Source organism: Sporothrix schenckii (assembly GCF_000961545.1).
Source record: "Sporothrix schenckii 1099-18 chromosome Unknown Cont41, whole genome shotgun sequence".
NCBI classification, from domain to species: Eukaryota; Fungi; Ascomycota; class Sordariomycetes; order Ophiostomatales; family Ophiostomataceae; genus Sporothrix; species Sporothrix schenckii.
Window position 1 is genome coordinate 1532090 of NW_015971142.1, and position 24524 is coordinate 1556613.

Consider the following 24524-nt stretch of genomic DNA (forward strand, 5'->3'; position numbering starts at 1 on the left):
ATTCCGAATCGGCCATACGACGCTCTTTTCCACGAGCGACACCCGCAACTGACGAGACTGGTACCCGAATTGGAGGCCGAGGGGACGGGAAGGACGAGCAAGACAACTTGATCGTCTCGCTGTCAGGCTTTCCGCGTTCTCTCTCCAGTGCCGACTAATCGCCCAGAATCATTATGACGAGCGACACAGGGTCGACCACCGACAGCGGCCGACGTTCCAGCGGGAGCCCAAGGCCGGCCAACACCAAGAACGAAGTCGGGTTGGAAGACCTGTCAGCAACCGATCGGGATGCAGAGGTCGTCCCATCAAGCGACGTGGACGCCATAACGGTGGCCGACGCACACGAGACCGCCGACGTGCCTCCACATGAACCATCGAGAGGCACTCTTCTGGGCCGCATCGGGCACATCCTCTCGTGGACGCCACGCTCGTGCCGTTACGACCCCGAAAACCCGCCTGAATTTACACTTGGATTGAATTTTTTGTTTTCGTTTGTGCGTGTACCTCCCAAAACGTGCGTGCAGACAAGGTCGCGTCCGTCCACACTGACAGTTGCAGGCAACCACGGCGACGGTCGGCAACCTCTACTACAACCAGCCGATTTTGTACCAGATGGCCGACACCTTCCAGGTGTCGTTTGAGCACGCCTCCAGCATCGCCACGCTTATGCAGGCCGGCTACGCGGGCGGCATCGTCCTCCTGTGCCCGCTGGCCGATGTCCTGCCGCGCCGGCCGTACATTCTGTGCCTGGTCGCGGTCACCGCGCTCGCGTGGATCGGGCTGTGCGTGACGCACTCGTTTGCGGCGTTTGCGGCGCTGTCCTGCCTCTGCGGCTTTACGACGGTCACGCCGCAGCTGATGCTGCCGCTCGTGGGCGACCTGGCGCCGCCCCACCGGCGGGCCACCGCGGTGGCCATTGTGGTGTCGGGCCTGTCGCTGGGCATGATGGTGGCGCGGCTGCTGGCTGGCGTGGTGGCCAACTACACGTCGTGGCGCAACGTGTACTGGTTCAGCTTCGGCGCGCAGGCGGCCGTGTTCGCCTCGCTCTTGGTCTGGATGCCCGACTACCCGACCAAGAACGCGCGGCGAGGCGCAGCGAACGAGAACGGCATGGATGGCAGGGACGGCACCGGCGTGGGCCGGGCAGTGCGCCGGGCGCTGCGTTACGGCACGGTGCTGTACGGCGGCATGGCCGTGCTCGTGGTCCGGCACCCGGCGCTGCTGCAAGCGTGCCTCGTCGTGTTCTGCCACAGCGCCGTGTTCACGAGCTACTGGACCACGCTGTCGTTTCTGCTCGCCTCGCCGCCCTACGCGTACCCGTCCGTGGCCATTGGTCTCTTTGGCCTCATTGGCATCGTGGTCATTTGCCTGGGCCCGCTGTACGGCCGCTTTGTCATTGAGCGCATCGTGGCCGTCGCGGCCGTGCTGCTCGGCACCAGTCTGGAGCTCGTTGGCGTGGGCATCGGCGTCGGCATCGGCCCGTTTTGCATCGCCGGCCCCGTCCTGCAGGCCGTCCTCATCGACTTTGGCAACCAGGCCTCCAACATTGCCCTGCGCGCGTCCATCTACGGGCTCGCGCCCACGTCACAGAACCGCGTCAACGCCGCCTACATGATTGCGTCGTTTGTGGGCCAGCTGACGGGCACGTCGGCCGGCAACCGACTGTACGCCATGGGCGGCTGGCGCTACAGCGGCGGACTGAGTATCGGCCTGCTGTCCGTTGCCATCCTGGTCTGTGTGGCCCGCGGTCCGCGCGAGACGGGGTGGGTCGGTTGGCGCGGCGGCTGGTCCATCCGCAAGGATGCAACAAAAGTGGCGGAGCCAGGCGGCGAGGCGGGTGTTGTGTCCGAAGCGGACGTTACTCGGACAGCAGCAGTGTTGACAGACACCAAAAAAGTATAAAAACATGTCATACAGACGGTCAACCAGCAGGTCGAAAGTCCACATCGTATAATGTATATAGTCACATCCGGCGTATATAGAAAGCATATAGATAATCGAAAAAAAGAAGTACACGGCATTTCAGTAATCGCTGACGCAAGGCAAACAATTGGGCAACAGCAGCATGGATAGTCCTCTCTCAACAATGTGCTGGGGCGTCGTCGAACCGGCCGACGAGAAAGCCGCCAAGGAACAAGCCCGCGATCACCGAGGCAAAGTAGCCCACGTTCATTGTCATGACGGCGATCATCCTACTGTTGTTAGTGACTGTGTGCACGTGCCAGTCGGCAAGAAGTCTGCAAGAGGGGCGGGAACTCCATACAGTAGATAGCTGATGCCGCCGGTAATGGCTTCAACGACGCCGCGCACCAGCTCGCGCCCGGCATTGAACCGCCGCAGCGACGCCTTTTCCTTTTCGACGTCCACGGCGGACGCGTGCCCCGGAAGATGCGTGCGGGCGAAGATGGCCGCGCGGAAGGCCACGAGGGCGCGGTAGATGACGGTGAGCACGATGAGGAAGATGCAGGTGCCGGCGTATTGGCCCGTGGTCGCGGGCGTCCAGGCGGTCGAGTAGAGCGGCGTCACGAGGGAGTAGAAGAAGGTCATGCTCATCATGGACATGCCCATGAGGTCCGAGGACGAGCCAGACATGGACATGGGCATGGCCGTCGGCGTGGCGGAGGCCATGGCCATGGTCGTTGTGGAAGTCATTGTGCGTGTGGGTTGTGGTGTTGTGGTGGTGTTTTGGGGTAGGACAGACTAGACTGTAGACGGATGATATCAAAATGGACTCGATGTCGCGTGGAAACTGTCTCGGGCGCTTATTTTGTAGTAGATGTCGGCGTGAGGGTGAGCACGTTCTGTATACGTTCTAGTTGCCGCGACGCTGAGCACGTTTCTTTGGATGTTTGATGGCGGTGATGAGATCGGATCACGTCGCAGCCGATGGATGGCATAAGGATGCACAACAGAGACGAAAACACAGCTGAGAAAGTTAGAGAAGATTAACAAGACCAGACGAAAGAGAAGAGCAAGAAAGAGTCGTCGCCCTGCCACGCAAATACTGCCTCACATTGATCCTCTCAAGGACGTCCGTCAGAGCTGGCCATGCGACCTTTGGCCATTTTGGCAGGGCTCACGGCTCTGTGGGCATTACAGTGGCCATAGCCCATGCTCCAACAAGTGTTCTCCATTTTACTCCATCCATGTGCAGATGTCAACAGAGCCTTGTGGGTCGGAAGGAATCGACGCCAATCAAAACCTGCTCATTCTGACTCGCATCGACGCGGGATCCGTCCAAACCCATGTTTCGGAGAGCTAAAGCATCAAAAAATTGGTTCTAAAAGCAGTCACAGTGACAGCGTTCCCGTCCGTGGTCCGTCTCCCGCTGCTCGTTGCCCTTTTTGGTAAGGCAGCCGAAACATGCTCAGACCCTGAGCGGCCGCGGAGTGAATTGTGAAGCTGACATTGTCCTCGCCGGCCCTCAAAAACCGGGTACGTGGGTGCTTTTCCTCCCTGCACAAGTTGCCCACGAAACTTGCTCAATATGTCTCAAGCGTTCTGGAGAGTTGCATCGGCCACAGAAGGATCGGTCGAGCGTCGTATGAATTACATACTGCGTTCACTTCCTCCGTGGACGAGATGCGGCAAGGTTGTGTTTCTTTCATTCCAATTTTCGTCGTATTTTCAGCGCAAACGCGCTCACTGGATACCGACATAGATCCGCCGCATCAACTCATGCGTGACATATGAATACTTTGCTATTTTCTACTTTGCACTTATGAAGACAAGACATTGTCTTTTCGTCAACGTTTCACAGTTGACATCTTGACAGGTCTTCGCCACGCGCGTCCCACAGTCGGACAAACGATCAACACAGCCCTTCAGCCCTGCGGCTCCGTCCTCTTCGCGGGACACAACACCCATCATGGCACGCATCGCATTGTCACGGCTGCTTGCCATTGTGCCGCTGCTCTCGCTTGTCTCGGTCTCCGTCGTGTCGGCCCAGACCGGCACCGGCATCATCGGCTATGGCATCTCGTTCTGGCAGGACCTGTGCTGCCAGGCATGCGCCGACTCGCTGTCGGCCCTCTACCTCAACTGCACGACATTCAGCGCCGGCGACATGGGCGGCGACGGCATGGACATGGGCGGCGACGACATGGGCGGCATGCTGATGGGCACGACGAGCGACGCGTGCCGCGCGAGCAACACGCCGTGGCTGCAGACGATGGCGTACTGTATCCAGGCCAACTGCGACGCGCACGGTTACACGGACGCGGACAAGCAGGCGGCGTGTTTTGTGGCGCATGCGCTGGGCGGCGACGCCGCGGGGCCCTCGTACCAAGACAGCCTGCCGGCGACGGCACCGACGGCCGAGCTCGATGCCGCGGCCGTGTGGCTCAACGCGACGAGCCTCGTCAACGCCGATCTGTACGCCTCGACGTACGGCAGCGAGGGCAACTTTGCCGAGTCGGAGTACTACCACACAAAATACGCGTAAGGACGACCCAAGGTGTGCTATAGAACCGGATTCTCCTAATGATATGCTGACACCGTCAGAATGGTCGTGTACTTGACGACGATTGGCATCATCGTGGCCTGCGGGCTGTTTGCCCAGCTGCGCGGCGCGCTCCCGGCCTTTGAGCGCCGGCTGCAGGTCTCCCGCGTCTGGTCCGCGCTCCAGCAGCACGTCGGCCTCCCGGCGCTCTTGGGCCGCGTCTCCCGCCACCACGAGCCATCGTTCGGCGGCTTTGGCTATGTGCCGAGCCGCGCGCTCAGCCTGTTCATCGGCGTCTATCTCGTGCTCAACATTGTCCTGTGCTGCGTCTCCTTCTCGACCTTTGCGCCCAACATCTTCTGGCACTCGCCGCAGTTCAACCTGTGCGAGTTTGTCGGCAACCGCACCGGCACGCTGAGCCTCGTCAACCTGAGCATGGCCGTGCTGTTTGCCGGCCGCAACAACCTGCTGCTGGCGCTCACCGGCTGGAGCCAGTCCACGTTTCTGGCGCTGCACCGCTGGGCCGCGCGCGTCGCCGCCGTCCAGGCCGTCGTGCACTCCATTGTCTACACCTATGCGTACTATACACCCGGTTATGCGGGCGCCGCCGCCTACGCCGCCGAGGTCGCCATGCCCTTCTACTGGTGGGGCATCGTCGGCACCATTGCGTTTTGCCTGGCGGCGGGCCTGGCCATCCTGCCGCTGCGCACGCGCTGGTACGAGATCTTCTTGGTCGTGCACATCGCGCTCGCCATCCTCGTGCTCGTCGGCTGCTGGTACCACCTGGTGCCGCACTTTGGCTACATCTACGGCTACCAGACCTGGCTGTACATTACGTTTGCCTTTTGGGCCTTTGACCGCGCCGTGCGTGTCGGTCGCATCTTGTACTACAGCCGCCTCTACATGGGCCGACTCCGCCCGGCGCAGCACCAGCACCAGCAGCAGGCCACGGTCGAGGCCGTGCCGGGATCGGCCAACCTTGTGCACGTCACCGTCTACCCGCGGACTTGGCACTACGGCCCCGGCCAGCACGCGTTCCTCTATTTTCCGAGCCTCGGCTGGGGCAAAGGCTGGGAGAGCCATCCGTTCAGCGTGGCGGCCTGGAACGACAGCGACACGCGCCCACCGGGACAGTCGCCGTCGCTGCGCCGCGACCACGGCCAGCGTCGGGCGGATGCAGCCTCTGGTGCGGCTGGTGACCCGACGCGCGGATCGTCGTCCTCCGACGGCGCCGGCGTCGATGAAATCACCGAGGTCCCCGACAAGGCCGACCTGACATCGCAAGTGGCCACCACGCCAGACGAAAAGGAGGCATCTGTCCAAGTGCAGTCCCTTCCTCACCACCACAACCATCACCACGACCAAGGACAGAGCGCCACCACCGCCCGTCCTTCGGTCGAGTTTCTGATCCGCACCCAGGACGGCATGACCGCCTGGCTGCGTGACCACGCGGCCACCGGCCTCGGACGCGCCATTGACTTGCCGCTCTACACCGAAGGACCCTATGCCGGACACCGCGCCACGCTGCAGCCGCTCAAGGCAGCCGACACCGTCCTCTGCGTCGTGGGCGGCATCGGCATCACCCATGCCTTGGGCATCCTGCAAGAGTACGTGTCGACGGCCCAGGGTCGCGCTGTCGGCGGCGAAAGTGAAGTCGGCGAGTCGGGACACACCTCCACGATCATGCCGCGCGCCACACGCTTCATCCTCGCCTGGTCGGCCCACGAAGCCGCCCTCCTCGGCCACGTCCAGGAGCGCTTCCTCGTCCCGGCCGCCCACGTCGTGGGGCTGGAGTATCGCTTCTGGTGCACGAGCCCGGTAGCTGGCGCCGGCAAGCTCGCCGCCACGCCAGGTCGGATGGACGTGGCGGCCGTTGTCCGGTCGTCGCTCGAAGTCGGTCGCGTCACGACGGTCGTGGTCTGTGGTCCAGGCGCCATGGCCGACGTGGCCAACCGCGCCGTGGTCCAAGCGGTCCGCGACGGCTTCCACGTCGACAGCATCGAGGAGAGCTTCAAGTGGTGATACGGCTGGAGGAGCAGTACTAGCAGAGATACCCATGTCGATACGCAAATTGAAATACGTCGTTCTTTTCGTGAACCAGAGTCCTTTTCCAATACAATATATTGCAGCGTCAGCCTCCAGGATCTGGCCCCATGAGGCGTTTCCATGAATATGGAGCCGTCCGTCGCCACCATACGCGGCTTGATATGATTCGGGGTGATCACAAGTGACCTGGTACTATAAAAAATGTACTACATTCCCCACGTTCTACACAGACAAGCTGACCGATCTTTTGCAAGGCAGTGCCATTCAGCCCCATCCTTTGTAATGGCTAGATCCGGTCCTCTATTAAATTGGATACACTTTCTGCAAACATCATTGACGAACGGGACCGTCTCCTGGATAAATGGATAAACAGTCCGTCCCGTTTGCACTTCGTGGACCTTTACGCAAAACCGGGGACAGACGATTTGCACCAAACAAGGCTGAGTATGACTCGATGTTTATTTATATCAAAACCATTCGAACGGCGAGCCGAATTGACATCAAAGCATCGGCATGCCGTTGAAAGGAACGGGGTCATGTTTATCTCACATCTGCTTTGCATCGCCACCCGTACACTGCTCACAGCTGCCGCTCACCACAGGATGCTGGTTCCGCAATGTTACGATGCAGGAAAGGCGTCAAGAAATGGAACGTCTCCCATCGTGTCGTGAGGTCCAGGCGTGTATCTTTCGTATCACTGGAGACGTGGCTGCTGACTTGGTTCCACATGGCTGCGCCGGTGCTGCAGCCCAGCTGCTGATGTGCGATGGAGGATGGTCCTATGTAGAATATCACGACCAGGCCATCTAGGACAAAGTAGAACAAAATTGATATAAATATCTACGCTTCGTCCCTGTTTGTCAAAGAAGAAGCTCGTCAATGCACAACTCACAATCATACAGCCTCCAACACAGCTCCTTTCTCACAAACCGACTTACCACAATTCACCAATTCCCCCACATCCACCAACATGAAGTCTTCCGTTCTTGTTCTTGCGGCTGCTGCCCTGCTTCCCTCGGCCATGGCCGCCAAGCCCAAGCTGAACCAGTATGCGACTATGGATGACTGGTACGTTTGGAAGCGGATGGACTTCACATGAAACAGAATGCATCATCGACCCCTTCTCTTCTAACACGTCTAGCAACAACGACCGCAACATCCTGTTTCATGCCGCACCCGTCTCGGGCCGCTGCTACAACCTGGACGGCAAGACCGGTGCCTTCTTCTGGGCCACGGGAGGCATGCTAAACCCGCGCGGTATGTGTCCCCGCGGAATGAATGGACAAAGACGAAAGTGGAGACATGCTGACATGCGATTTAGTTTACTACGGGTCGAACTGCAACGGCATTGAAGACCCGCTGTCGACGAATGGCCGCTGCTTCAACAAGGGGCCCTACAACTCGTTCAAGATGTGGTAAATGTTGTGTCGTTGTGACTGTTGCTGTGCGCGGCGTGTCATAGGCTTTACGGATGGAGGGATATTAGGCGAACAGAGGTTCCAATTCAGGCAAGACTACATAGCAAACTGCCACGGTATCACCACTATATCGTCACATCCTTTCCACCTCCACGCACGTATCACTTTGTGTAGTGCTGCGTAAAGTCGTACCGCACGTCCAGGGCGCCTTTGAGAATCGCCTTGGTCGCCTCCGCGTCGCCGTCCGCCTTGGCGAGGATCTGCATAAACTCGTCCCGTTCGAAACGCGTGGCCGGATCGGCGTCGGACACGCGCCGAAAGTTCTCCGACGAGATGGGGTCGATGATGGTCTTCCACTTCTCGATGCGCTTCTCGCTGTAGACGTCCAAAATCGACTCGTCGGCGCGCCCGTCCCAGATGCCGACCAAGCAGTCGGTGAGGCCGCCGACGTCGACAAAGCCGCCCGTGATCCCGAGCCCGCCCCAGGGGTTGCAGAGGTGCGCGGCGTCGGCGGCCAGCAGCACGCGGCCGACGCGGAACCTGGGCGCGCAGCGCTGGTGCATCTTGTAAGGGGCGAAATTGATCGTCTTGTACTCGTGGGGCGCCGGGTGGCCCGGCAGCATGGCTGCAAACTTCCAGGCCTGGCGCTCCAGGTACTGCTCGCGCGTGAGGCCGGGGGTCTCGCCGTACGTGACACGGTACAGGCCGTCGGCGGTGATTTTGGCGGCCATCTGGCGGCGGGCGGTGAGCGGGCCGGGGTATTACAAAAGGGAAGGGGGACGCGGGGAGAGGGAGGACCTACAAAAAAGTGCTCCGGGTGGATGATAAAGTTGGCGTCGTCAAAGCCAAACTTGCCGGCAAAATCGTAGTACGTGTTCGTCGCAATGATCTGGGCGTCCCACGTTGTGCCCGGGTACTCGCTGCCAAAGAGGCTCTTGCGCACAATGCTGTTGGCGCCGTCGCAGCCCACGACGTAGTCGGCCGCGATGCGCACCGTCTCGGCCACCGTGGCCTTGGCCGGGTCGAGGTCGCCGGCCAGCACCTCCACCTCGGCCCACGCCGATGCTGCGTCTTGGTCGACCTTGGTCACGCGGTGCCGCCAGCTGACCTGCCCCCGGTACTTGCTCACAAACATGTCCAGCAGCAGCGCGTCCAGGTCCTGCATCGGCAGACACGCCGTGCGCAGGTCCGTCGTCACCGTCGTCGCCGCGTCGCCCGCATCCCGGAGCACGCTGCCGTCGAAGCCCGCAATTTGCTTGTGGTCGGTAAACCGGCGCCAGTACATGGAGTTGAGGCGCATGCCGCCGTTCTGCTCAAGAATGTCCATGATGCCGGCGCGCGCCAGCTCCGGAATCGCCGGCGGGCCGTAGTGTGCCGCGCGCGGCTGCTGGTCGAGCTCGTGGGACGCCTCGACGATGTGGACGGGGATGCCGTGTTGGGACAGCAGTACGGCGAGGAGAAGGCCCGAAGGACCGGCGCCGACAATGAGGACCTGGGTGTTGTGGTGGGATCATGGTCAGCGAACAGATGATGATGGTGGTATGCCCATCAGATGTTTACCTTTTTGAATGGTCGGCCTGCCACGGAATCGGCCATGTTGATTATATTAGGGCTGGAAATGTTCTCGTCTTCCCGTGTTTATTGTGTCTATCTAAAAAAACGTTATAAATGATTGTCCAGCGAAGCGAAGCAGGAAAAGGGAAGAACCAGGAAGAGCAAGCGACGGAGCGGGATCTAGACGTCCCCTCGTTCTAATCAGTCAACATCTATGCATCCGTCACTGTGCTTGCTCTAGTGCGCCACGATCTCGCGCGGCAGAGGTTCTCCAGCATTTTCCCATATTTCTCCATATTTCCCCGCACGCCAACGTCGACATGAGTCCGATCAAGAAGCCGTTGACACAAGGTCCTTGCTGCCGGGTTGTCGTCGGATCTTCTGATTTGCGCAGGGCGACATGCGACAGTTGAATGAATATGAATGAGATGCCAACGTCTGTTGGATACCTTCTTCATCAGTCTAATTATGACCTGCATGTTGAACGGCTTATTTCGCTGTCCAGATTTGTCAAAGTCAGTGTGCAGTCCTCCCCGGACTTAGCTTCCATCGGCGCGTATGAGCCGCGGTGTTCTAGATGTGGCCGTTCCGTCACGGCATAGCCACGACACAAAACACATTAAGGTGCAATCCATCGGTACGCAATAATAGCTCGCAGAGTCTCAGAAATGTCATGCAGCGTAGTATTGAAGTTCTGCGGATGCTCGGTTCGGAACGGCAATGCTGCCGACCTGGTCCTTGAGTAGGAGACATAGACATGATATATGCTGATGCTCACCCAGAATTTGTGTCGTATTTAACAGAGGCAATAACCGTAAGGCACCAATAATAAAATAATTACTTAGTATTATCAATATTATGCGCAAATGAGCCCTCTCGTTTGCTAACCAGTAACTGCAACAGGTAATCTTAATACTCGTGGTGTTATAAGACGTACCTGGAACTGCACACCTGCGACGGTGGTGGCGTAGAACATCACCACAAACTACAAAAGCCTTACCAGCCTCATATCTGCCACGTACGGCCATAGATAAAGGAAAATACGGGATCCCGTCCGCTCTCCCCTAGTCAAACCTTTAATCGGCGGATTAGTAGTTGGGTCGGTGACGACCAGCGAATACCCGCTGCTGTACGTTTTTTCTTTTTTTTGAGGGGGGTAGTGCATTACAATGCGTCGAAGAAAAGACACAGCTACAACTCAATCATTGACGATATAATCTTCATAGTAAAGGAGCCTCCTGCAATATAATGCTGTTGTGCGATATTGCAAATGCTCTGTACAATTCTGCTTACGGGAACCCGTGACCCACTATATGACCAGAGAGCATCTGACAGCCTGTTTTTAACCTTCTCGTGACACACGGCGCCAATGCATCTACCTCGACGCGTTAACAAGCGTGTCATATTGCTTCAGATGTCCACAAATGACTACAGCGGCAACGAACCTTTTGCGCAGCCTCTGCCTGGTCGCGCTCATGCTGCTCAGCGGCATCTGGGCCACACTCGGCCGTCCCAAAGCCATGTTTGACGCGCTTCTCGCTCCATTCAGCGTGCGGCACTGGCGACGCCATATCCAGTATAAAGTGGACCTCTACTACGCGAGGCTGACCAAAGACGGTCTGCAACGGCAGCTTCGATCGGAACTCGTTGCAGATTACGGCAACGATGCTCTGATTACGGCTCTGCGAGACGCGTCAAGAAGAGCGGGCGCTCTGTACCGCGGCTTTATGAGGTTTGCCGTGACCGATCCATCAACGGGACGGCGTGGTAAGTCATGTCGAACCTCTCCATAATAAGTACAGCCCAGGTCTACAGTCCAGGTCAACTCACTATCAAGTATGGGGCAAACACGAATTCTCTGCGTTTGTCGGACAGACTATGGGGCCACATACCAACGCGGCAGACATCCTGTGGCGTTGTCTCTGTTACAATGCACGATACCCGTTCACAGACGTTCAGCCAGGGGCAGACGACCCGCTACTCGATCTGGCTGACTGGACCCAAGCCGTTTCCCTCTTGGCCACAGACGCACACCAGAGCGTGGGCCGCAACCTAGAACAGCTGTCTGTATACGGCACGACCAGAAACGGTGTCTGGCGCAGGTTTGCCAGTCTCGCAATACAAACGACATCCACCACGAACACCCAAGATGCAAACGGCGGAATCACCGACGACGTCTGGTTGCCACCGGATGAACTGGAAAACGTCGCCGAGATTGTGGCCACCCTGCTGCCGGTGGACATGCCTGTCGTTGGCCCTCTGCTGTCGCAAATTCGTCTCGACGTGCAGAAAGCATTGGGCTGGAACGCATCCGCCACACGGTCTTGTAACTTTGTCATTCCGCACGACGAGATCGCCCGTCTACTCTGTGCCATCTTACGCGTTCGCAAGCCAGACGTCTGGTGTGAACGCCTTGGCAGTCAAAACGGGATGGGCTTCGCCAATGCCAGCGGTTCCAAGTATTACGAAGCTGTAGCACGCAGTCTTCTTTTAGTTGGCGGTATTCACGGAGACGCCCCGATCTCCTTTGATGCATTTCACGCCTTGTCGACTGACACCACAAAGGCATGGTCGCTGGACTGGGAAATAACACTGCTCTGGCGCACCCTTTTCTCGCAACTTCTGGCCCATGCCGACGGTCACTTCGATGACACTTCGTTGCTGCCTCTTGCTTCCCAGGCAATCAACTTTCTTCATCCTATGTCACAGACCGGCATGGATCACCACCTACACCGGCCGATGACTCTGACGTGCGTCTCAGACGGCTGTGCCGACGTCCTCCGGGCACTCACTTGGCCGTACCAGTCAAAGCTAGTTGTTGTCTACGGAGCCTGTTCCCACGGCCCGCAAATCGGCCAGGCGGCCGCGTATGTCATCATGACATCGTCACCGTTGTGGTGCACCTATATGACCGGTGCTGTTGACGACTTTTATGTCGACGACAAGCATCTCCTGTTTGAACTGGCACCCAACCCTCGCGTGATGCAATATTGCTCACCACCAAACACGGCCACATTTTCCGAGATTGTGGACGTGTCCTCGCCGGACATTGTCACTTTTGGACACAAAAACGGTCGTGGCCTCTCCTTGAACTTCAGCACACGTCTGGTAACGTTATCGTACGAGACAGAAGACCACACACAAAACCACGGCGGCTACGGCGAGATACCCATCGGCCCGCACCAAACACCTCCGGATCCTTTACTTATTCAAAAGTCATGGACATCATCTGCACACATCGAAAGAATCGAGGTGTACAGTGGAACAACCGGAGTGTCAGTAGACCTTTGCAGCCAACGGCGGGTTGCTACATAATACAACATCATCCACGTCGAACCCCAATATGGCCGTGAACCTCACACAAGCGCGTGGCGACCGCGAACTAGTCGTATGAAGGCCGCAGTCTCGTGCATTGGCGGGGTGTCGTGGAGTGCAGTTACGAGCAGCGAGCAGCGGGCGAGCATTCTTTCTGTCGACGGGACGCTGAAGAAGCAGAAAACAAGGAGAGTGCGTGTAGCAGCCGTATAGACGAAATCACAATTCAAATACCAGCGAATGCCTTTACGGCAAGCTATGGGGGGGAGACCAGCACTCGGCACCAATAACATGATTATCCAGATCCAGTACCAAGCACGGGGAACAGTGCTATTCGCCGCCTCGTCGTCCTCTTCATACAGTGAACGGAACAATTTTATGCGCGGTCGCTGTGTACTCAACCGATCTGTAAGATTCCAGGGATGGAAACAGAATGTGTTCTTGAACTCCAATGGAGAAATAAAAAGACACACAAGAGCGGACAGAATCAGGATAAAGTGTGCCCGAAGCGAGAAACAGAATTGGGAAAGAAATAAAAAAGTCATTACAAGCACATGAAAGGCAACGTGATGACTGAAACGGGATGCATATGGCTCTTCTTCCAATACAAAAGAAACAGCAGTCCACATGACCAACGCTCATTCGTGGAAACGGACATCGTGGTGAGCCCTCTCATTGCTGGAAAATCCAACAGCACAGGGGGCGCTGATTACATTACCGCCGTAGACAACGGCCTCTATGAGAAGAAAAGGAATTGGAATTGGGGTAAAACCAAAAGAAAGTGTGGAGGGGACGACAGCGCCAGAGGTGGCCCAGTTTGGGATTAGGGAGTCTCTGTCTGGGAAAACCCATCTGGTGGAAGACTAAATTGGTCTCCGCGACACGTTGTACTGTGTCAGGGACCTGACCGACCCCATGGAGTGAGAGTGGAAAGTGTTATTGGCAGTTCCTTGACCTTATCAGATGTTATGAGAATGTCAACAGCACATCGTGTGATATTTAAAGGTTCGGATGGTAAAGCCGACTACCTGCAGTTGCCGTGGCGTTTGTGGTGTTGTTCCCACTTGACTCGGTCCGTGATAATAGCTCCTTCTGTGCCTCTCCCGTGCCGCATTAAATTGGCTGTTGACGGCCGGATCCGTGAGGAAACATGTTTAATTTGCACAGGGCTGGAATCGATTGGCAGACACACCACAAGGCTGAAAGCCGTGTTGGATTTGTTCAAAGTTTGTTATGAATGATCGAAATAACGAAACGTCGTTGGAATAGCTGTGCACTGTTTTCATTACAATAGTGCGTGTCCAAAGGAATTCGCTACGTTTACACTCTGCAACCAAGCTAATCCAATCCAGCGCGCTGTACGATTTAAGAATTGCACATGTCTACTTCCAAGAAGGTGACGACGGCTGGAAGGCCAACCCAACATCACACCCACAGCACACCCATGTTCTCCCCGCGTCTCCACACATCTCCATCGTCGTGCACTCCCGCAGCTGACTTTGTTTTGCGCCGGCTTGATGACCGGCTAGGCCGTGGAAGCACGCAGCACGATGTCTAACCTCGCCTTAGTGTTCGTCTCTGTTGCTTGCCAGACGTCGTAGGGTGGCTGCTGCTTACATCCCCGCCATATGTGACGAACAGAGTCTGAAGTTTCTTTTGTTGACACTACTAGGAACAGAGTAATTACACCATACTCTATCTTACGCTTTCCCCAGGAAAGCGACGGGGGCCTCCGCAACCGCCCAAATGCACTAGCTCTCAGCAGCACATGCCACTCACAGTAACTCTGTTTTTCTTTTGACACTGGACCCTTGACCACCAAGCCACAAGACCAGTCGGTAAAATTATCATTGGTGGGATTTCCAATTGATGTCAACTCCCACAAAAAGAGGAGATCCAGATTGAAGCTCGGACTGACACCAAGCAAACCTAATAATATTGGCAAAACGGCTCCCCTAAATCCTTCAATCTGTCACGGCCGTCCCCTTTTGAATTTCTCGAGATCCTCCACGTTCCCCATATTTGCTGTTGATACTGTAGATGCCTCGCGACAATGCTTGGGAAAGGAAAGGAAAAGCCCCAAAACCATCTCTCCGGAGCGGATCTGTTGTGTAAAACACAGAAGCTTGTAAATTTGTAGCAATTGTTTTATTAGAAATCAATGCATTTGGATCCAACAGTTGTGTCCAATGTTGATTGCGTATCTGGACACTGGTCACAGTCCATCGTGACCAATCCAGATCATCTCCAAAGAAACATCACGCTTCACACTGCCGATTGGGCGGCACAGTTGTGCTTCGGGAAAGAGGTACTACGAAAGACCGAGAAAGCGTCACGAAAGAGATACCCAAAGAGACAATAATCTGTAGTCGTGATTCTGGCCTCCCCCCTATCTTTGTAGCCTGTCTTCTCCACGATTTAGTGGCTTCGGCATGCTAGTTCTGCTCCACCAATACAACTGTACACCAGCGCAGTTGGCCAAGACAGAGTGGAACAGGGAGATAGCTCTGGAAATACTACAGCGTCGTCCGCAAAATACAAGAAAAAGGGGGCAAAAGAAAGACTACTTCGTCCAGAGAATGTCCGTCCTTGAGGGGAGCTAGATCGGTGAAAGAGAGGCAGGTTCAAGTGGAGAAGTCGTTCCTTGGGCGTACTACGTAAAGCCAAATGATAGCCAAACAGCCAAAAAGTCTAAAAGTCAGCAGAAAGATACAGCTTCCGTCCGTGACCAACTACGGCGGCGTTGCATCCACGCCAGCTGGGGGTGGTCTACCGACCTTGGTATCGCTTTGCTACGAAGCGACGGTTTCGCTGGGTGTAGTTTTTCCATCGACATACGGACATGCGGATGTGGAGATTCGAAGGCATGGGGGTATGGGGAAGACAGGATGGGGAACTTGGCGAGGGAAGCATACGTAGGAGGACATGGGCAAGCTCACGGCGCAGCGCGAAAGTGGATTTTGTGTTCATAAAGACGGCGTCAATGCCTCATCTACTTTTTTTTTTCTATTTTTCTTTGTTATTTTTTATTTTCCCTATTCTGTTTGTATACCTCATCCACGCGGTAACGATCTGTTGGTTTGTTGCTTCTCGTCGTTGTACTTGAACCTGCCGTCTTCTCTGGGCATTTTGTGTCGTTCAGAGTAGACGCCACTTTGTCGGCCGCTCTTCCCGCGTCGCGAACCCGACCATCACATACCGTCCGACTATATTCCGTCTGGCTCCGGCCTGAACAACCACTCCAAAATGGTTTCCTCCAAGCGCGCGTACAATTGGTATATTTCCATGGTGGCGGCAGGATGCATGGTCCTGTACGGCTATGATGCGTCCGTCTTCAACTCTGTCCAGGGCTCCGACAACTGGCTGGCGTGGTTCGACCTAGATCCGGTAAGTTCTCTGTCGGGCATGCCATTGTCTATCCGGCGTCGTTGCAATTTCCTAACAATGTGCAGAAAAAAGACTCGTACCTGATCGGCCTCATCAACACGGCCTATACGATCGGCGCCATCGTCTCTGGTTTCTTCTTCGGTGGCCCTGTTGCTGACTACTTTGGTCGTCGCGTTGGCATGGGCGTCGGCTGCTTCATCACCATCGTCGCCACCTTCATGCAGACGTTTGCGCCGTACCACAATCTGGGCTGCTTCATCGGCGGTCGCGTGCTGATTGGCCTTGGCCAGGGCATGGCTCTGAGTATGTTTTGCTCCATCTGATGGATGTATACCCGCTGTCTTTGTCCCTAACACGTTTAGCTGCCGGCCCCGTCTACATTGGGGAGATGGCGCCGGCCGAAATCCGCGGCATCATCATGGCCTTCTGGCAGCTCTTTTATTCCGTCGGCTCCTTTATTGCCTACTGGATCAACTACGCCGCGTCGTTGCACCGCGCAAAGCTCGGCGAGTGGGACTGGAAGATCGTTGTCATCTTCCAGCTGCTCGTCCCCACGATCATCATCGTCCTGCTGCCGTTCCAGCCCGAGTCACCGCGCTGGCACATCCAGCGCCACGGGAACATTGAGGGCGCCCGCAAGTCCCTGCACCGCATCCGCGACACGGAGCAGGAGGTCGAGGACGAGATCCTGGTCATCCGTGAGGCCATTGAGTACGAGCGCGAGGCCATTTCCCACGGCTACGCGGCCCTCTTCAAGGATCCCTCGGTCCGCAAGCGTCTGCTGCTCGCCTTTGGCCTCAACATTGGCCAGCAGCTGACGGGGCAGGGCACGCTCAACTCGTACAGCACCGCCATTTACAAGAAGGTCTGGACCAGCACCGCAACCATCAACCTCATCAACGCCCTCAACGCCACCTTCGGCATCCTCTTCACCCTCAACGCCACTTGGACCGCCGACCGCTTTGGGCGCCGCTGGCTGCTTATGGTGGGCGCTGTCGGCATGGGCGTCTCGATGATGGTCGTCTCTGTTGTCGGCCTGACGACGCCCACAGTCAACGGCGCCAAAACGCAGCCCGTCGGCATCTCCATTGTGTTTTTGCTGTTCCTCTTCATCTTCTTCTACAAGCCCACCTGGGGTGCGACCACGTGGATCTGGACCTCCGAGATCTTCTCCATGAACGTGCGCGCCCAGGCTGTCGGCATGTGCTCGCAGATGCAGAACGTCGCCAACACCATCTTCCAACAGTTCTTCCCCATCTTCCTGACTAGTATGTATTTCCCCATTCGTCTTCCGTCCGTTCCCAGCGCTGCTGTGCAGCCGCTAATCTCCGTCCTCAGACTCCGGCCTCAAGTGCCTGTTCCTCTTCATGGCCATCAACTTCATCCTCGCCGCCTACGTCTACTTCCTCATCCCCGAGACCAAGCAGGTCCCGCTCGAGGAGATCGATGTCCTGTTCGGCGGTGCCAACCACGTCGACAAGGGCGCCAACATCCTCGGCGTCGCCGAGTCCAAGTCCCACACCGGCCCCGTTGTCTCCGAAGCCGAGCGCGTCGATGTCGAACGTGTAAAGGAGACTTCGGCTGTGTAAACGTACTTGGGACTATAAACTGGCACGACGCCACTCGTCTTTGTTGCATATTTTGTCTCTTGTCTAGTGCGTTTTGTCTGAGTCGCTCGTTTCTCTTCTCTGTAGTCATTTTCTCCAATCCACTCTGTCCCAGATATCCGGGCTGCTTCTGCCCCCTAATGTGTCCCCGTACTTTTACAGTACGAATTTTCATAAACAGCTCTTTTTAATTTCTCTATCTCCAAATGCGACTATTGCATCATGTCATGACGTTTCCGTTCCCTCGTATCATCTTGACTTCCTGCGTTCTAGTCGTCTTCTTTCATTTAGTAGCCCTCCCAACACCGCCAACCGTCTCTAGTGATACGACGTGCCCATGCAGGACGATAACCAAATAGCCGAGACTCGGCCCGGAGATTTGAGCGAGGCATAAATCGTCCCATCTTTCTATGCGGCCCATCCAATAACGACATACTATCGAGGGACATACAATTCACAGATGAAACAGTTCAATGTAGTGGGCAGTCTAGACACGACCGACGTCGGTGCCGGATAGTCATGAATAGCTATGCTGAGGCAGTCTTGCCGAGGTAGCTGTGTATGTCCTTGGCAGCTCTCGAGAGTATGCTGCTAAGCAGGTCGGGCACAGTCGATTCTGCATGTTGTCTGGTTCCCTGCATGGTGTCTACGATGTTCATGTCGACATGCAAAATAAGAAGGCCGCAAAAGTGACAAGGGAAACGAAGTAAATCATGAAATAAATTCAAACAATGACGGCAAGTGTTGAATGCTAATCGACGTTACCGACGAGTAAAAAAAGGGTACGATGCCGAAAACTGCAGCAACATTTGACTACCATATGCTAAAGGCGAGTGGCCTGTTGATGGTAGCAAAGAGCCTCACTACAACAATCAGCGGTGTGTGCTAGAGTCCCAAACTACACCCCAAAATGTCCGAATACGGCAATTTCGACTCTGTCGGCAAAATAGGAAAGAGGCTGACAAAATCGACGAAAAACGATCGAGAGGGAAGGGACGAATAAACGACCCGTTTCGTCCGACGTCCCTTCCCGTGTTTCGTCAGCCACAATGAAGTGAAGGGGACGAGGCACGTGGAAGGAGCTCCGATAGGTTCCTTCCTCTTGGCGACTACAGACTCAGCTCACAACGATCTCCCTAAACGTACGGCGTAAGGGATTCATTCCGTTTCTGCGTAAAGAAGACCAATGCAACGTCTTCAAAAATAAGCCACTCTGTGGCAGATGTTGCAAAATTCCTGGTAAAAGGGGCCTAGGATGCCCCCATACGTCGTGCGTCGGACACCTGTTGGACTCATGCTCTCCACGCGTCGCTAGACGTCGATCATCGTCGCGATCGCACGGCACGGGTTTGGGCTGCTTATGCGTTGCTGCCAATCAAAGCACGATGGGCCAAGACGGCCAATGACTACCCCAGAATATGAGAAGAATGTTCGAAATGGTACAGAAGGACGTGGAGAAGCAACGTGTACGGTGGGGACGAGCGTGAACGCATGAATTTGCCATCAAGGCACATGGCGACCACTTCTCGTGGCCTCGTGGCCGGTAAGGGAAATAAAACAGCCAGTGCAGATCAGGCTAAAACGGAGAGACGAAGCATTCCAACGGCTTAAAAGACGCATTAAGACCAGACAAGCTCCTTAACTAAGCCGAACTGACGGCTGGCTGTACCTGCATATCCTTTACGTTTCCACTATTGGCTTTTGGCTTTAAAAAACAGGATACAAAATTCAGAAGATTCAAGTAAACAGTAATGTTGTGTGTGCTTTTCTGCGTGGAAAATAATACAAAAGGAAAAGAATATGAAATAACGTAAAATACAGACAATTTCGAAATAGATAGTAATAGAACCTGAGAGTGAAAAAGTGACTCTCCACAGAAGCCATATCAATACTTTCGACAGAGATAGAGGAAGCAGTCTGAATGGCCGGCGGCGGTTTCTTAACATCGACACGCAAGCTTCACCTTTACCCACGTTGCTGTATCCTCCTTGCACGCCATAGTCTTGCCCTTTATCCCCATGCAGGTCCCACTACCTTAAATATTGCCTACAGTACTCCGTGGCCTACCAATTTCGCTACCATTCTACACAATTAGAAAAGGTCCTGTCTGTGCTTCAATACTCGTATGGAAGCCACCCGCGCGGGGGGGCGGGATCGGCTAATCGCTGATCAGACGCTTGAGCAGGACGTCTGCATGACCGACCCAGATGTCAAAAGGGCGAAGCACCCACACGCAGTAAAAGAAGATAGTGAGGATGAGATGACGAGATCAAGGGGAGATGCAACTGACTAGGCAAAACGATTTCTCCAGAGGCTGAACAACGCCAACAAGACTGTACGCAAAAGAATTCTTAAGCGCCAGACATGGGCCAAGTATCACCACAACGAACACATATTGAGTCTCATTTTGCCGCGTGGCACTCCTTTTCACGCTTTCACCCGTCGACGGTCCTTTGGGACCTCGCCGTCTGATCGCCAGTGATCCCTTTTTTCTTTTGGTCTACATTTGGTTTGCATCTGGCTGCCGAGCCTGGTTCATATTTTCATGGGCAGACCGCAACAGCAACGCCTTGGTTTTTACGGCGACGCTTGTCTGATCTTCTTCTTCCGTACTTTTATTCTCCGCTGTCTCCAGTCCTGTGCCGACCCAACCGCCTGTCACACCTGTGCCTTGTATTCAAAAGTCTTGGCTTTTCCACCTTTTTGTTTTGTGCATCGACACCACTCCTGTCCTGGAAGCATGCTCTGTTAGCCTTGCGGTCTTTCGAGTGCAACAGGGGCAGTTGTTTGTTGTTGCATTTCTTTCCTTTTCTCCTTTGTGTGGACGATAGTTTGATTTTGTTTTTTTTTGTTTTGTTTTTCAACTTATTCTCCGACTGTCACGTACGCACGTTTTCCCCTCTCCACTCGAAAACAAACGACGCTTTCTGGGGTGTGTAGATACGCTGGTGCAAACGCAGATGCAGTATCTATCGACAGACACGCCAACGCCAGCGACCGCCCAATTCGGAACGGCACCATGGGGGCGCTTTACGACAGCATGCTGCCACCGGAGACGGTCGACTTGCGTCCCTTGCCACCGGTGCTGCAGCAGGGGCTGACCGCATTGAGTGTCGTTGGGTGTATCTCGCTCTTTTCATCCAGTGCCCTCTTCTGCCACCTCACATTCAAAATTATCCGGTGGAAGCAAAAGATTGCGGCGCGGTCAAAATCAGCAGCAGCAGCAGCAGCGGCGGCGGGCTCAATTCCGGGCAGTATCTACCATGAACCACTGTCACCAACAGTTGACCTCGCACTCGGACTGGCAGAACGGCACTTTCATGTCGACTTTGACACAAGCAGCCAGAATCAGGTTCCGCAGCCACTTCGGAAAACGACAGGAATCAAGTTGTTCAAAAAGTGGCCATTATGGGCCGGCCGAAAGCAGATGCCGCCGTCTGACGATGCAGCAGCCGCCCAGGTCGTGCGAGAAAAGCCCGAGCTGAACCAGTTCCTCCTTCTTCTCTACAACTTGCTTCTGGCCGACATGCATCAGTCCTTGGCCTTTATGCTCAACGCCGTCTGGGTGAAAAACGACGCCTTTATCATCAAAAGCAGCACATGTTGGTCACAGGGGTTCTTTGTATCCAACGGCGATCTGTCTGCGAGTCTGTTCATCGCCGCCATCGCCATCCACACATACTCCGTCATCTCCCGGGGCTACAAGCCACCGCAGTGGGTGGTAAATGCGGCGTGCATCAGCATCTGGGTCTTCACCTATGGGCTGGCGCTCATCGGCATTGCAGCCACCCGCAACGGGGCAACCAGTGACGGGTTCTATGTCCGCGCTTCAGCTTGGGTACGTCGCCAGTCGACATGTTATACGTTACTTCGCCGACAGCCAGGATTTGTTTCTTCCCAGTTTCGTGTCGTACTCGTTGAATTTCTGCTAACCGACATTGTAGTGCTGGATCAACCAGCAATTTGAGACGCTCCGTCTTGTTACGCACTACCTCTTCATCTTCATCACACTGGCACTCACATCGCTCCTCTACACTCTCGTGTTCCTTTCTCTCCGCCGAAAACAGAAGCTCAAACAACGGCAGCAAGAGCAACGCCTGAAGCTGGCTCCCAATCACAGTCTTTCTCAATTCCAAGCAAGCAAGTCCAGCGTCAATATCCGACTGGCACCCATTGCCATTCCTTCACCCGCTCCCGCTAGTCCTGTCATTGCGGCCGTGGATCTTGAAATCAATGGCAATGACAACAACAACGAGACAGCCATGGGCGACAGTCTGCGCCACCCAGGCTTCCTCATCTACCCCATTATCTATGTTGTTTGCACTCTACCTCTGGCACTGGGCCGTATTGCCACCATGGCGGGTGCGGAGGTGCCACTGGGCTACTTTTGCGCTGCAGGTGCGCTCATCACCAGCAACGGATGGCTAGACGTCCTTCTCTGGGGTTCCACGCGCCGCAACATTGTCTTTGGCGACGTGGGCGAAGAAGATGTCGGCATCAACACCTTTGCCTTTATGCGCACGCCGCCCAACCGTCGATTTGGCAACATGGTGTGGGTAGAGGGGGGCGTCAACAACAGGAACAGCTACAACAGGACCAATCACATGGGGCAGTTCAAACACACAAGCAGGCACGATAGCAGCAACACCAGCAGTCGCATGGACACGAGCCGCTACAGCCAAAGCAGTAGCCAGGACCGTGGCAGCAGCACGACCCCCATCGGTGATGCCGTGCGAGGCGTCCGTGACATAGTCATGCGCGGGCCTCGTGGCTGGCGCGAGCTGGGCACCAGCAGTCTCGGAGTCACCGGTCTGGGCATTGGCAGCGGCGACAGCGGCGCGATCGGTAACCGATCGATTGCTGCCAGCCAAGAATCGTTGCAGCGTGCTGGGGAGGGGGGTGGCCTGGCCATCCAAATGGAAATGGAGACGAGCGTTGTCGTTGAGATTGAAACTGTCCCACAAACGCCCTCACGGTTACGAGCGCCGAGCACATCGATGCCGCCATATGATGAGAAGGACATGCAGTATCTGCCTCCCATTCAATAGTAACATGGGCGACTGTGGACATCTCAACTTTGGACACTTTGTGTCACCTGGTATTCACGGGCCAAAATAAATAGAATAATGAAATAATAACAATATTAGAACTTCCCCACAAGAACCCAGAGCTGGTCTTTGCACCGTTTAATGTTTTACAGGTGGCTTCATAATATGGCATATGACCGGGCGTGAAGAGGACTCCATTTTCGTTATTGCAACGGCATCCCTCGCAAGAGACGAGGATCTTCTTTGACTATTGTCAAAGTTTGCTTCGACCAACATGGTATCAAATATCTTATAACAATGACATATCTCACGGCGATGCCGAATATCTAAATGAAATCATTGTAATGTCATACAAATTCCCCACGTTGTCTCTTGAATTCAGATGCATGTCCAAAGGTTGTCACTTGTCACAATCCGGCTTCGCAATACCAATCTCAGGCTGCAAGGTGTAGACAGTGCTCCAAGGTCGGTAAAATGAGACGCAACGCCACATAATAAATTTAGGAATAGTTCAGGAATGTTCGTGGAAGTAAACACCAAGAATAGGATCAAACATGTGGTTTGCCCTCTCGCCACAGTCTCAACTCCACGTTTTCGCCTTCCAGAAATGTTCCACGACTCCACGATGTTTCAGGGACTTCCCGAAATATCGGCAATGGAGAAAAAAAAGACAAGGTTTTGCCAGCAAATATCAGCTTATCAAAAAGAAATCTGACAAACGTACTGTAACAGACTTTGATTAGAGATATCGACACGTTGGTCCACTCCCACGAAGGCGCTGAAATGCCACATATATGAAGGCCATCTTCCTCTCTTCTCGTTGACAGAAAACGATGCAACACATGAGCAGGCTCGTATTCAGTTCTTACAAACATCTCGTTTATTTGCAATTCTTATTTCACATATTCTGCATTTCTACATTTCTTTGCCTCCTACCTCCTCGCCTCGAAACCGCATCTAGGATCCTCAATTACCTTTACCAATTGACACCATGTCTCATACTACAAACAACCCTTCCATTCCCGGTCCGGACGCCGGGCGGTCCGGATATGAAGTCACAAAGGGCGAGAGTACGTTACTGCTCTTCTACTCCTGGTACATCATTCGGCAAAATTGAAGCAGCTGACATATTTTCAGAGGACAAGGGCACGACAAAGTCGTAAACCAAATAGCCCATCAATAATTTTTGCAGCTCAATGTCGACTGTACATGGGCAATCTCTACCTCGAAGCAGCAAATCATACTCTCTGGCGCTTGGGTTCTCTGGGTATTGCATAGACGTCGCTGGATCGATGGTCAACGGTTGGAAAGGACTGGATAGACGGATAGACGGCATATAGGTCGGTATAGATGGCTACGTTTTCCTTCATTGGACGGAACTCTTGGATACATAATTATTTTTAGTAATATTACTGGAAGCTGGCTTCTCACTAGTATGCCGTGTCGTGTAAACAAAAGCTGGTCTACTGTCACTAACACGATGCCATACTGTGCATTCTCGTTGCACTGTATGGCTATACTGTACGCCTTAAGAGTACACCCGGAGCCGTTTTGGCGGGGTACTATTTTCTGCCGCTGTTCACCGCCGTACAAACCCCTTTGAATGGCCCGTCAAACCCACAAAGCAGGCAAAAGCAGAAATCGCACAGCATCGCCAGGAAGGCCGTATCACGCGCGAAAAATTATTCCTCCGCAAAAGGCAAAAATA

The 24524-nt window shown here is 54.9% G+C and overlaps 8 protein-coding genes across 8 annotated transcripts; 4 read left to right on the top strand and 4 right to left on the bottom strand.

Annotated features, from left to right (window-relative positions):
• Window positions 1–173: 173 nt before the first annotated feature.
• SPSK_07350 (uncharacterized protein) lies at window positions 174–1902 on the top strand (the record flags this gene model as incomplete). Its single annotated transcript, XM_016734014.1, has 2 exons — window positions 174–494; window positions 559–1902. 2 exons carry the CDS (start codon window positions 174–176, stop codon window positions 1900–1902), a joined length of 1665 nt encoding a protein of 554 aa, XP_016590830.1.
• Window positions 1903–2080: 178 nt separating this feature from the next.
• SPSK_08024 (copper transporter family protein) lies at window positions 2081–2652 on the bottom strand (the record flags this gene model as incomplete). Its single annotated transcript, XM_016734675.1, has 2 exons — window positions 2081–2192; window positions 2264–2652. 2 exons carry the CDS (start codon window positions 2650–2652, stop codon window positions 2081–2083), a joined length of 501 nt encoding a protein of 166 aa, XP_016590831.1.
• A 1234-nt stretch (window positions 2653–3886) lies between these two features.
• On the bottom strand, window positions 3887–6499 carry SPSK_07046 (uncharacterized protein; the record flags this gene model as incomplete). Its single annotated transcript, XM_016733716.1, has 1 exon — window positions 3887–6499. The coding sequence occupies one exon, from the start codon at window positions 6497–6499 to the stop codon at window positions 3887–3889; it is 2613 nt and encodes an 870-aa protein (XP_016590832.1).
• Window positions 6500–7066: 567 nt separating this feature from the next.
• SPSK_08085 (uncharacterized protein) lies at window positions 7067–7510 on the bottom strand (the record flags this gene model as incomplete). Its single annotated transcript, XM_016734730.1, has 2 exons — window positions 7067–7293; window positions 7426–7510. The coding sequence occupies 2 exons, from the start codon at window positions 7508–7510 to the stop codon at window positions 7067–7069; spliced, it is 312 nt and encodes a 103-aa protein (XP_016590833.1).
• A 556-nt stretch (window positions 7511–8066) lies between these two features.
• On the bottom strand, window positions 8067–9501 carry SPSK_07504 (uncharacterized protein; the record flags this gene model as incomplete). Its single annotated transcript, XM_016734166.1, has 3 exons — window positions 8067–8636; window positions 8708–9397; window positions 9466–9501. 3 exons carry the CDS (start codon window positions 9499–9501, stop codon window positions 8067–8069), a joined length of 1296 nt encoding a protein of 431 aa, XP_016590834.1.
• Window positions 9502–10883: 1382 nt separating this feature from the next.
• SPSK_07263 (uncharacterized protein) lies at window positions 10884–12774 on the top strand (the record flags this gene model as incomplete). Its single annotated transcript, XM_016733927.1, has 2 exons — window positions 10884–11226; window positions 11411–12774. 2 exons carry the CDS (start codon window positions 10884–10886, stop codon window positions 12772–12774), a joined length of 1707 nt encoding a protein of 568 aa, XP_016590835.1.
• A 3246-nt stretch (window positions 12775–16020) lies between these two features.
• On the top strand, window positions 16021–17750 carry SPSK_07348 (uncharacterized protein; the record flags this gene model as incomplete). The annotated part of the gene is made up of 4 exons (XM_016734012.1): window positions 16021–16161; window positions 16227–16464; window positions 16524–17429; window positions 17500–17750. 4 exons carry the CDS (start codon window positions 16021–16023, stop codon window positions 17748–17750), a joined length of 1536 nt encoding a protein of 511 aa, XP_016590836.1.
• Window positions 17751–20787: 3037 nt separating this feature from the next.
• On the top strand, window positions 20788–22816 carry SPSK_07204 (uncharacterized protein; the record flags this gene model as incomplete). The annotated part of the gene is made up of 2 exons (XM_016733868.1): window positions 20788–21606; window positions 21713–22816. The coding sequence occupies 2 exons, from the start codon at window positions 20788–20790 to the stop codon at window positions 22814–22816; spliced, it is 1923 nt and encodes a 640-aa protein (XP_016590837.1).
• Window positions 22817–24524: the final 1708 nt, after the last annotated feature.